The sequence below is a fragment of the Lycorma delicatula genome, chromosome 7 (assembly GCF_047948215.1).
Source record: "Lycorma delicatula isolate Av1 chromosome 7, ASM4794821v1, whole genome shotgun sequence".
Taxonomy (NCBI): domain Eukaryota; kingdom Metazoa; phylum Arthropoda; class Insecta; order Hemiptera; family Fulgoridae; genus Lycorma; species Lycorma delicatula.
In genome coordinates, this window is record NC_134461.1 from 26,039,270 (window position 1) to 26,053,647 (window position 14,378).

At 30.4% G+C, this 14,378-nt stretch overlaps 1 protein-coding gene across 1 annotated transcript in view; it reads right to left on the reverse strand.

Annotated features, from left to right (window-relative positions):
- Window positions 1–7,368, reverse strand: part of LOC142327742 (kelch-like protein 5) — a 67,160-nt gene extending 59,792 nt beyond the window's left edge. Inside the window, exons 1-2 of the mRNA XM_075371046.1 lie at window positions 7,235–7,368; window positions 4,150–4,222 (exon numbers count right to left, since the gene is read on the reverse strand). Of these exons, the coding sequence (XP_075227161.1) occupies window positions 4,150–4,205 (56 nt within the window). The 5' untranslated portion in view covers window positions 4,206–4,222; window positions 7,235–7,368. The remainder of the gene's footprint in view (window positions 1–4,149; window positions 4,223–7,234) is intronic.
- Window positions 7,369–14,378: the final 7,010 nt, after the last annotated feature.

Consider the following 14,378-nt stretch of genomic DNA (forward strand, 5'->3'; position numbering starts at 1 on the left):
TAAAACTAATTGTATTTCATCATGTTATATTATCATTAATTTTGTTAATCAACTGTTTATTAGGATAATTCTGAAAATGTAATGTACTGCATTAATTTAAAAATATATTTTAGACACATAATGTTTTCTATTAAAGGATGCACTTTAATCTATAAAAACTTTTCACATTCACCTAGATGAAACCAAATCTATAAAGTAATTATCAGTTAACTGGGAAAAATAATTGATCTTTGAAAATTATTATAAATAACAATAAAATGTGTTTTACATCAGCATAATATCTATACTTCATTTTGTTTTCTACAATTATTAAAATACTGGCCAGCCCACCTAACTACAACCTGGATCCTCAGGATTCAGGTCAGCCCAGCCAAATCCCGGAGATAACTCAGGGGGTCCCAAGGACCACCTGAGTTATCTCCGGGCCCATGGCTGCAGAGTTCGCCATTCCCAATTTTCGAGGGAGACTGGTGCCCTGGACACCTGCAGAGCTTGCTTCAGTCACCATTACAGTCTACCCAGAGGGCTCCATCCTCTGGATCCCTGCACTGTATGTCATCCTCATGGTTGTGAGAATGATACTGATAAATAATAATTATAAAATTCAGGCTTTATAGAAACCTGAAAAAGAAACTAAATTACAAAAGATAGAATAACAGTAACTAAAGTACATACACTTTTGACAACAAAAAATTCATAACTTAATTCTTTGGTGGCAGAAATATAATAATGAAGTAAAAGGATTAATCTCTTTTCTCCTTAATGAATATCTTTAATTCACGGCTTCACCCTCCTTGGGAGCGAAGAAATAATGAATATTTTTAATATCTTAACCTTCAAGTGAGCTAGGGTCTCAGTCGATGGTTAAAAACCTTCCCTGGAATAACGTGAATAAATCCTGCAAATTTGAAAGTAATCGGTCGGTCGATTCTCGTGTGATGCATTAACAAACAAACACACAAACTTTATATATAAATATATTACCGAATAACTGTGATCTGTTAGATCAAGGGTGTACATGATGCATGCAAAAGTCAGCCTTCAACATACTAACAAATACTCTGTTTGAATTTTGAGAGTCAGCGATTGTTTGCAGAGATATTAAAAAAGCACCCCACTGCACCTCCAAAACAGCACCCCAGGGGCACCCCCTTTGTTACAAGTCGATGGTGACAATTGCTCTAGTCTCCCATGAAGTGCTTACATACCTCACATGCAGTCTCCATGAGAAGAAAATTATTGTTAAACAGATATTTTTTAAATATATTATTTAATTTTTTTTCACATAAATTTATTTCTCTTATTTTTTATATATTATTCATTCAATTGATTCGAATCATTCAGTTCAAACCCCGCTCACACAGAGATAGAGGCTCACAGTGAACACTTCATTAAGTTTGTGCTTCAACCCCGGAAAATCTCCGCTACTAATATATATGTATTCATACTTTCAAGATGAAATATACCTAGTTTTTGTCTGTTTGTCCCAAACAAACTAAAACTCTCTCCTCTTTATATGATAGTACAGATCTAAATTAATATCCTGAACAAATAACATCCTAGTTTTATTTACACCCTATACTAACTCAGATAACTTTATTTTATTGTAATGTAAGTATTAATTCTAATTAGAATTTATTCTTCTTCAATAAGATGTACAAATTTTTTTTATTGTGTCTGTGATGTACGTGCAAATGTCCATAATTATTATCCATATTGATACCAAAGAATTATTTGCTGCTAAGAGAAGAGGTAAAACAAATAATAAAAATTAAATAAGGAAGTTGGTTGCTAGGCAATATAATTTACTTGCCATTTATGTTTTTAGTATACATTTATCAAGCATAAAATAAAATTAAAAATATTCAAAAGAAAAGTAAAATGGTCAATAGATAAGACTGATGCAATTAATCCAACTAGATTAAATAATAGTAGTAATAAACCAATAAAAAAACAGTAGTATTAAATGAATGACCTTGATATTACTGAGGTAGTGAACTAAAATAAGAAATGAAATATACTGCTATTATTAAAAAAAACATCAATAAATTTATATTAAATACAGCTACTGAATGTCTGATAAATATTAAATGTAACTAGAATGTGAAAGTTCTAAAACTTCAAACATCAATTATATAAAAAAAATGCATGCATATAATAAATTATGGGTGCACACACAAAACACACACACACACAGAGAGAGAGAGAGAGAGAGAGAGAGAGAGAGAGAGAGAGAGAGAGAGAGAGAGAGAGAGAGAGACGGACGGACAGACATAGACAGAGAGAGAGAGAGAGAGAGATAGAGACGGACAGACAGACATAGACAGAGAGAGAGAGAGAGAGAGATAGAGACGGACAGACAGACATAGACAGAGAGAGAGTGCCTGTGAGAGAGAGAGAGAGAGATTTCCATAATTTATTTTCATATCTTAATACAGATATGATGGTTATAATTCTCTACTATTGTCTAGATAATATGAGTTTAATAATTACTGATAATAGTTAATAATTACTGATAATAAATCCCATGTTAAGTAGGCAATATATATAACACCACGTCTTAATAAAAAAGGGTACATTAATTTGTACCTTAAACTACATATCTCCCAGTTTTTATATAAAAAGCAGCTGAAGTACATTAGACACCAGTTAGAATTTCTTTCTCTGATAGTAATGATGTTCATTATGTAGTGTGTTCTTATAATGAAGGCATTATTTGTAGAGCTGAATATGAATTGAATTTTTGTGGGTTCAGCATGCTGATATGCAACAATATATTATGCTCCATTAAGAAGGCAGTAGGAAACCATTTCATTATGCTTTTCTAATAAATTTGGAAACAGTTTTTTTCTTCAGGGTGGTTGTTATTTTCAAAAATGATTTGTAACTTTTGTTAGGTTGCCTACAACCATTTGGGTATGGCATTTAACATACATATATAATTATAAAAATTACAAAACCTTTATGATATGCACTTTAAATCTTCCACTTTTGTTCCTTAAAAAAAATTTTGATGTAAATTTGTTCTGATCAATAAATCTCCCCCAAAAAAAATATTACTATCAGATGAAAAAATCTAGTTTGAAAAATAAAAAGGAGATCCTTAGAATTTTATTTACAATTTTTATCTGTCGTTTTTTTTTGCTAAAATTCTTGAGCGACAATTAAAAAAATTTTGTCAAAAAGCCGTTTTCAGACACCACATAAGAAATTAAAGTAAATTAAGTAAATGTAAATCTTATCTTGTAAAAGGGTATCATCATAACAATTTGTAATAAATTTTAAGTAGTTTTATATCATTACATTATTTATTCAAACTAGCTACCACAGGCTGATCTCCAATTACAGTTACCATAATTTTCTTCCACAAACTTTGAATTAAAAATTTTGTGAAAAATATGTAAAAACTGACTGGTTTTTGAATTCAGAACCTCTGAAAACAAAGTCATATACATGCCACTACCAAGGGCTTGAATACTGGAACAAATTCTATACATCATCCATCTCACCATAAACAACAAAATACAGGACGACACATCAGCTATTAGGAAATAAAACATAAATAACAAATTATTACCCAACTCCTAATTTATAATATTAAAAAAGGTGAAAAAAAATTACAGGAGCAAAATGAATTTAATTAGAATGTAAGCAGCTTATATCCAATTTGTAAACCTTACAACAAAATGCCGGGTTCAAATCCTGACCAAGTTTGGCAAATGCTACAAAATTTTCATACTATATACAAATACACACACGCTTCTGTTCAATAAAGTGACTTAAATCATAGAAGTAAACGATCACTAACAAGTAAACTTCAAGCCTGCCATCCTGGGTAAAAATATATTTCTACAAATTGTGTGCAAGATAGGCATATTATATCAGAAAGATCTGAAGCACTCCTCTGACGGTTTGGTTGTTTCATTTAACAGTTCTTTTGTAAGCAGATGTTTCTCATCATCCATTCCAGACTATTATGTTCGGTCCCTTCTTCCCTATGATATTTTGAGAGTTCTAGTGAAATCCTCACTGAATCCATACTTAAGTATTTTTAAGCTTATAAAATTTTTTTCCTTTAAACTTATTTAAAAAAAAACCTTATTTTGAGTTTTACTGAACATAAATTTTTTTAAATTTATTATTTCATACCTCAATGTTTCATCATTTGCGATAGAATCCTTTTTTTCACGATGAGGGCTTGCCATTTCTGACAAGGAAACACCTGAAATAAAAAGGATATAATGAAAATAAATTTATTATAAAGCTGAAAATTATGTTATCAGAATTTTCTTGTAATTTAAGAAAATTATAGTAATACTAATTTAGGGTAATCACTTTTAACATTAGTGGTACCATCTTTTCCAAGGCTGATCTCTAATTCCAATCCATGAACATTATCTTCTTTTCAGTTATATTCATGTAAGTAAAGATCATTTTAAAGAAATATAAATTTTCAAAAATCAAAATTTCTCTTTTGTTAGGTTGCTCTTTGACAAAATAAATACATAGGCGTTTTATGCAAACCCAAACTCCTATAAGTTTAATGATGTGATTTAATGTCATGTTTTACATAACTAATTACAGTACAGAAATGTACAGAACCTAAAAAAAATGTTGCAAATTGAAAATACTATTATAAACATTAGCAGTTTTTATTGTAAGTTTAACTTTAAAACAACTTCCATTTCTATAACACCATAGAAAAGAAAAACTAAAATTTATATATTTTCTTAAAATCATATTTAATGTTACATTTTAATGTGATTTTCATTGTTCATAGTTCAAATTTATCCAGATAAAGGTTTTAAGAACAATATTAATCTCCAAAACCATAATTTGGATAGTTTTAAATACTTATATTTGTATATAATTGCATTTACCTGCCCTTCAATTTATCTGGAAGACTTAGGGGAAATCAAACAAAAACTTTGATTAGAGCATCATTAACAAAATTTTGAATATATCAGTATCTGCAGTAACGTATTATTTGTGTAGTCCTCATCCGGTATCATATATTTTCTTTCATACTATATGTATTATTTTTATTCTCCATATTGTGTATATATTATGGCTGATCTAAAATATAATGACAAATGGTTGTGTGTATTATGAAAAAACAACAATGTATGATTTTACTAGATTAATATATAATATATTAATATATTAATGGAATATTAATATATAATATTAATATATTAATGGAATATTAATATATAATATTAATATTATTATATGGAATATTAATATATAATATTAATATTATTATATGGAATATTAATATATAATATTAATATTATTATATGGAATATTAAAACTTTTCTGACTAGATGACAGAAATCCAGGTAGCTATAGTGCGGTCAAAGCTAATTAATATAAAGGAAGTAGTAGATAGTTAATCTAATGTAAATAATAAAAGAAAAATATTTGTTAACTTCTTGGTTTATAAATTAAGCTAAATATGTTATATTAATATATTTAAACAAAAGGTAGCTATCAGATTAGTAGTACTATCACAAACAGAAAGAAGACAAGTCCTATTAGAATATATCGGTCTATGAACATCATGATAATTTAAATTATGAAATAACTAGGTTCAAAATATCTGAAATTTTTCTTCATGGGGACTTTAGAGACTAATTATCGGCTTTATTAGACTTTATTAGTGGAGAATCTGGTGGCACTGTTTGTAATGATGCAAGTCTTAAAAAATAATTAGAAAGCATCAAGTGTGCAATCGAACAAGATATTTGTTTTATGTTGTGTCTGTTCTAATACGTAATTTTTGTCCGATTTTGTGAATATGTAAATTTCATATCATTCAAGATTATTACGAGCTTTGTTTTTATGAGATGTGAGTAAAATTTGAATATTGTAATTAATATTTTTGTAGTAGTTCTGTTTATATTAGATGATCAACAACATCTGATTATGTTGAGTATAGTGGCTGCATATGTTAATTCGATCTGTCCCACTTAGCATTCAGTAAAATCACTATAGTTTAATTTGTATACTACTGGCTTATGTTTCATTAGTTTTTGTAATACTAATTTTATAATTTTTGGCTTATTTACAATTACATAAGGCAAAAATGTAATGTTAACGAGGTCAAAAAATGTTACAACTAAATATTTTATGATGCAATCCTATAATTTTTTTAACAGAACTGGGCAAATTTACAAACACAAAAATAAAAATAAATTTTGGTCTACATAACATCAATTCTATATATCTGAGGTTTTGTTTAAAATATTACATTATTTAATAACATTTTTGACCACTTTTTTAAAATTTTCAATTTAAAAAAAAATGCCTTAGCATTAATTATTCAACAACTTTAATGTAACTACATAGTATTACTGTACATAAAATGCACCATATACTTGCTACACTATGCTAAATGTAATTTGTAAATCCTTCATATTTTCCTTAATGATTAACAACAATCTTAATAGCATTAAATAAATAAAAAATCATCACAAAATGTTGTATAATGTAATTTAACTTATACATTATTTAACTGATATTTTCAACAAATACAAACCCGTTATTTATTGCAAACGATGGTAAAATATTTATCAATTAATATTTCTTCTCAGTTTACAATATTTTAAAACAATATGGGAAAATAATTTTACAATAAAAATTAATTTTAAACTTTTAACTAACAGAAAATCACGATTTAAAATAAAAAATAAAAACAATTAATTTAATGTAGTATAATATACTCGCATTTATGTAACTAAACAATTAACCAAATGATAAGTCGAAATAACGTGTTCATTACTTAAAAATGTGCCAGTAGTAAAACAATAAACATAAATAAATAAATAATAAACTAAAGTAATAACACTAAGGTAACAATAATACATATTAATGATTACGACTAATTAAAATTCAAGTTTTAAGTTATAAATGATTAAATAATTTTAATTTCTTCGCCCATATTAAAGATAAACAATCGATATATTCTTAAACTACAAACAAACGTAAACATTAAATACAAAGTGGTACATTAATACTGAATTACGTTTCAGTTCATTTTTGTCATAAGTTTTAATCAAGTGTAATAATTAGTTATCATTAGTCGTAACTACACGGCAATAAAACAATGTTATGACAGTTAGAAAACAAAGAAGTCAATCATAACCTCAAGTTCGTTAATAAATTTGACAATATACCCGCGAAGAACCAACTGTAACGTGTTAACTTAAATATAAATGGATTAATTGCTTACCTATCTATCATAAGACACTTCCTTTAATGAAAATTATGAAATTATCAGAGCTGTTATGTTAAAGAACAAAGAAAACAACAAACAAGCAGAATTCACACACTGACAGACGCTTGACAGCGACAGGTCTTTGCCCGTGTGGACTAGTCTACTGTCTGGGTTGTGAACGTTACGCTATATTATAGAGTATGTCTACATATTGTCCGCCATATTTGATCCAAAGTAAACCGCCATTTTAAACATTTACACCAACAGTAAATGTTTTTAAACTAGTTTTTTGTTTGTATTTTTTTAATAATTATTTTGGCAGCAGATATATAAATTAAAATATACTGATTCCTATTTATAAATACCAGTTAGTGATATCTTAAGTCAAATGTGGTAAAACTTTATCTTAAAGCTTAGCGGATTAGACTCTTTCTTTAATTATACTGAAAGGATAAGTCTGAATTAATTAATGGCACCTAACTAACCTTTTTTTTTGTGTAATTACGAAATAGGAAATGTTGTACTGTTACACCTGGACAAGCCCACAAAATCATCATCTAGCAAGAAGACATATGTCTCATCGTCTTCAATGTATCAAAGCTAAAGAAAGTAGGTAAAGAGGATACAAGCAGTTGATGAGGAGTTGTCTCATGAAATCAGAGTTGTTTTGGGTCTTGACAAGCTACTTGACTAACTAATAAATAATGATTAAGCACAAAAAAATCTGATTAAAATATTTAACTATTTCTAGGTGTATTATCTGAAAAAATATTACTTTTGTTCAATTAAAATTACACACATCTCATGATAGACTGTAAAGCCAAATTATGGGTGGTTTCAGTTTAGTAACATTTATGATAAAATAATAATTTCAGTAGGAATTCTGGGGTAATTCCAAATGTCTCTCTCTAGGAAAAAAGAAACCAATCATGAGAATATCTGTTAATAGTTTTTTTAAAATTATTCCTATTTTGGCTGGTTTATCTTTCATTGCTTATGTAAATCTCTTAAATCTAACTTTAAATTGACCATCTTTCAATAATCTTTCATTCTTTCTCTCTTTTTTTTTTTTTTTTGCTTAACAGTCTTGAAATTACTGGTGTCTGAATTTGAGTTATGTGGCATAATTCTTATCCCTATATCATTTTTATTAAAATCTATTCTAAACATGAAAATTAAAAGTACACTCACTATTTTGTGAACACAGTAATATAAAATGTGTTTATTACATTCATTTTAACAAATATTAATATTTATTGGATTTTAAGTTTTTGATAACTTAAGTTATTTTTTGTAAAAATTTAAATTTTTCGCTAAATAAGCAAATTTCTATTACTAGAAAATTGTGAAGAGCAAAGGGAGTTTTCCATTGCCTTCTACACTGTATTAAATATAATGTAGCAAATCAACATAATTTCACCAAAATGCAAATGATATTCAGTTCTGTAAGTGATGCCTTCATTTTGATGATTATAGAGATCATAGAGTAACACCATTACTTTCATAGAAAGTGTTCTAACTGATGATGCTTCAATATAGGTTGCTTTATATTGACATATCATACCATAAGAAAAAGTGAACAGATTTATAAAGCAACATATATTTTATCCTTTTACAGAACAATGAATTAGATATGATGCCTTATTTCAAAAGGGGAAAATTTGTAATTAATTTTTATTTATTATTATCTTACTAACATAGGTAATCATTACCGGGTAATATGGGTTTTTAACAGGATAGGAATCTGTTTTAATGTAACTCAGTGAAATAACTAATGAAAAAATAGATGGCTTCGCTCTAGAACAACTAAAAAATGTATCATGCGATTGATACGCAACCTATTGAGTTATCAGTCAACTTTAACGTAGTAGTTACATTATTTTGTCTATAGATAGAGCGCGCCATTAAAATAATAAGCAAGTGAAGAACGGCCACTATATTAGAAGGAAAATTATTAATAAATAAAAAACCTAGTAAAAGTTTAAATAAAACTACATAGTTTACTATATAATTAAATTTAAGCCTTATTATCTTAATTTTATTATATTTTCTGTCCATAATAAAATTTTGTAATACAAATTAAAAAAAAATTTGATGTGGACATTACATGACTGACTTCCTTGAACGCCTATTAAATCACATATATCAATTTTTTGCTGCACTTCATTTAAACTTATTTCATTTGAAAGTGACATACAAAACTCCAATTCTTTAATAAAGTGAACAGTTACACAATTGCTAAAATATTAGTTATTAACATCAAATATTTATACAATTATTAATTCAACAATCTTACGTGAAATATTAGGATGGAGTAAAAGTCTCATTAATACTGTTTAAATAAATGTGTCTTATAACTAAAACTATGTTTTTTATATTATTATGATGTAACCATCAACAAAATGAAAACAAAAACGAATAATCCGATGTTTCACTAAATCTGATGTGGACACCACATAACTTACTTGTACGCCTTGTAAATGACGTATACACATTTTAAAAAAAATGAAAATTACATAACATTTTATTTCATTTATAACTTCTGATATTTTTTATTGAATTATTATTTATTGTTATTTTTTTACAATCGCAGGTTAATAATTATTAATAAATAAATATTTTAAATAAAATAAAAATAAAAAAAAGTTAAAAAAAGGAGATGATTCGAATCGATGTGCCTTCCCCTTATAAGATCCAAATATTTCATTAATTAAAATATCATTTGGCTATAACTCTGGAACCAATGAAAATAAGTACCACTTATGATATCATTGAAAAGCTCTCAATGAAGGCTTATTATGGCAGTTAACAAAAAGTCGAAAATCCACATTTTTTTTGATTTTGGGCTTTTTTGAACACTTTTGGTTCAGTCAACTGCAATCAAAAGGGGAGGGGCACAACTAGATTTTACAACAGTCCTAAATCCAAAATTTCAGCATCCTACGGCTAATCGTTATTGAGTTATGCGAGCCACATACGTCACGTCGAAACTAGTCAAAATCGAATCAGTGATGGTCAAAATGGATATTTTCGTTGAAATCTGAAATTTTTCGCGTTCACAACACTTCTTTACTTCGTACAAGGAAGTGAAAAAAACAATGTACAGAGAATCGAAGAGAATGAATTTTATAAAATGTGTATATCACATTCATTTTAAAAAATTTCATATTTATTGGATTAAAAGTTTTTGATAGCTTTAGTTATTTTTTGTTAAATTTTTAATTATCCGCTTCATGAGCAAATTTAAAGTAACAAACTATTTTTTGTTATGAGGATGTAAGTGCATGTTTTTAAATTAAAATAATTTTCTTTCTTTACCCTCCGGTAACTACCGTTCAGATAATACTTAAGAGGATGATATGTATGAGTGTAAATGAAGTATAGTCTTGTAGAGTCTCAGTTCGACCATTCCTGAGATGTGTGGTTAATTGAAACCCAAACACCAAACAACACCGGTATCCACGATCTAGTATTAAAATTCGTGTAAAAATAACTGACTTTACTAGGACTTGAACGCTGGAACTCTAGACTTCCAAATTAGCTGATTTGGGAAGATGAGTTCACCACTAGACCAACCCGGTGGGTAAAATTAAAATAATCTACATTTTAATTAAGGTTAAAATAAAATATTTAGAATATACATTTAAGAATGGTTCAATTTATACTTGGATAATTCTCGTTTATATTTTTTACGTCGCAAACTATTTGACAATAAACAACCCCGCACGGGCCATTTAGAAGAGGATGATATTGTCATATGTTCGGCAAGGATATTGAGAGATTAAAACACGTAAAAAATTCTTGTAAATGGAATTTACTACTATTAAATAATTTATAATATATAAAATAGTAATTCAAATTAAAAACAAACCTAATTTAATAACAATTAAATTATAAATAACAAGTACAACTATGATTTACTACACACTTTACGATAAGTAATACAAACTAATATTGAATTAACAATAGGATAACAATAGAAAAATCTACGATTCCTACAGGCCACTTTCTGTACGTACTATTCACTTTTACTGATTACAAAAGAGCTACCCTATACTTTATGAATGAATAGAATACTGTCAACTTTCACTTTTGTACAAAAATAACTCATCTAACGGTTTCTTGTTTTCAACCACTATTCAGAAAAGAATACTTGTGGTACACTCTTCACTCGTTTGTTACTAAACACTGATTGTGATCACTTTAATCGCCCCCTGCACAGAACTCGAAAGAATTGTGACTCCCCCGGTCACCGGCAGTATTTATATCTCCTGACCTGCAGTACCAGTACCCGACCCGTCATTTTGATTGTTCAAACTAATAATTTTCATTGATCGCACCTTCTACGTAAGCTGAGATTCACTAAGAGAACTAGGTCTAAATTTTATTGTTGCGATCAACATGTTTGGTGGTATGTTGTGTTGTTTGTTGTTTTGCCTCGAATTACGAGGCATTCACGAAATTGGCTCATATTAAGTAGAATTAGGCGCAGGGTTCGCGCTTCCGCGAGCTCGGTTGGCTAGTTCAGAGGGAGAAGTTGTAGGAAATTCAAGATGTCCGGACGAGGCCTACAGCGAAAACAATAAGTTGAGTTATTAAATCACCGATGCAAATGTATACCGAGGCGTTTACATCGGCGGTATCTCAACGAAGCCAGGCTTATTACTGTGAGATGTAAAAAGTCGGAGGGCGATAGACGACTCCCGTTAAAGCCCAACAGGGCAAGGACGTCACTAGGTGGGTGCCTTCCCCTACGGGGTTGGGATGTTCGCACATTATAAATGTTGGTTGCGATCAACTTAGTGCTTATCCGAGCGGTCCTCAAAGTTGGAGCTGAAGTGGGAGACTAGAGTTTATACTCAGCTCCAGATCTGAGGTCCTCTGGGGCTTATTTATGCTGTCTGCACTCCAATCGCTTAATTGACGATATGTCGTTGCGGTGATTTAGACTGAATTTGCTGTTTGATATGCTGTTGTGGCATACTTGTTGCGTTTGTACGTACTGGGTACTTATAGTTTAGGAATTAAAAGTAGTGACAGGCGCGGGGTCTTCGATCTTCCGCGTGTAGGCTTCTAGCTTAGTTCCTGAGGGCTACGTGGTAGTATTAGGTGTCTGATGTCTTCTTTGAAAACAAATTTACTGGGGCAAAATTACTGATGTTGACGACCCTCGGGGCATCTGCATTGGTGGCATCTCAAGAGGCCGGACTGAGCACTGTGGAATGTGATCAGTTTGAGGGTGTGAAAATGACCTTCGATTAAGCTACACTTGTCTAGGAACGGAGGGGGTGGTGTAGCGACCAGACACGCTACGAGGCGGGATCTTCTCCTCTGGTGGGGGGTGGGTGGGGAATCGAGATGTTCGCACCTTCTTTCTGACGAGGCCTACAGCGAAGGGCAAAAGCTGAGTTTGAAAATCACCGATATAAATGTCTACCGAGGCATTAACATCGGTGGCATCCCAACGAGGCCAGGCTTGTTACTGTGAGATGTAAAAAGTTAGAGGGCGATAGAGGACTCCCGTTAAAGCCCATCAGGGCTAGTAACGGTGGAAGGGGGGTGGCGACCGGAAGCGCCACAAGGCGGGTATCTTCCCCTACGGGGGTTGGGATGTTTGCACCTTATACGCTTTTCTATAATTCCTTTTCTAGAAAGAATCCCTGTCTTCCAGCAAACGTTTCACTACATTCTCTCTAAGACAAACCCGGACATAGTAGTGTACACAGATGGATTGAAACAAAACGATACCGTTGGTCGCGCATTTGTTGTCAATGATAGAACTTATACATTTGGTCTACATGGTATTACAAGTGTGTTTACTGCTGAATTATACTTTATAAATAAGGCTGTGGAATATTATTAACCCTAAGTACCGAAACATTTTTATTTGCAGCGACTCGTGTACTGCTCTTCAAGCCTTAGAAAACTTTTATTCCAGACATCCTATCGTCATCGAAATTTACAACGCAATCGCCGAGTTGAACCATCGCAACATACAAGCGAGTTTCTGCTGGATCCCTAACCACGTCGGGATTCCGGATAATGAACGTGCAGATTCCGCTGCTAAAGACGCATGTAGTCAACTCTCTTTTATAACTCGAGCTACTACATCCGACTTTATTAACTGTATAAAACTCACACTTCGCGCAAAATGGTAAGAATACTGGACTGTCACAATAAATAAAATACTTCGACGTGTCAAAGATAGTGTGTTACCATGGGATTCCTCCTATTGTAACCCAGGATAATTCGCCGAGAGAAAGTGGTTCTCTGCCGATAGCGGATAGGGCATACGAGAGCTACTCACGGGTACCTGATGTCAGCAGTAAATGCACCATCATGCGTACGATGCAACTGCCGCTTGACTGTGCGCCATATCCTTGTGGATTGCATATGTTATGCGGCCTTGCGTCGTAAATTTAAATTGCCCAAGAATTTTCGTCAAATCTTGGACAACGATAAAGAAATCTTCGTGTTTTTATCTCTGTGAGGTGTTAGCATTTTACATACATTTTAATAGTGTTGTTAATTTTTTTTTTACTGTTATGAATTTCATTTAAAATTTTAATTTTTTCTGTTATCCGAGAAGAAGCCTTTTACACTCCCCGCGGAATTCGTTAAATTTATTTTATATATATATTTTTAATATTATTTATAAGTAAATCTTTTATCTGTGATAGTAGTTGTATATTTTTGTGTTTAATATTTTAATTTAAGCTTTTTTATCTAGTCTTTGTTTTTAATACTTTAGTTTAAGTTTTAATTTTCTTTTTAAATTTATAATTTAAGTTTTTATTTTGTTTTAATTTTTGTTTTTTATATTTTATGTTTTTTTTCCTGGCAATGATAACATAAAAAATGTTTTTTTCCAAAAAAAAAAAAAATTAAAATGAGCTGTATAGTCTTTTACAGACTCAGGCCGACCTTACCTAACACGTATAGTTAATTGAATCCCAACTATCAAAGTCACCAGTATCAACTGCCTAGTATTCAAATCCGTATAAAATCAATTAGCTTTTACTAAGTTTCGAACCTCAAAAGTTTGATTTTCGAAAATCAGCAGTTAATAACTGATTTGTGACGACGAGTTGTGACCACTAGATCACCCTGGTGGGCCTTGAATAACGTAAACTCAAGCCTTTTATTTTCTCTATCTTCA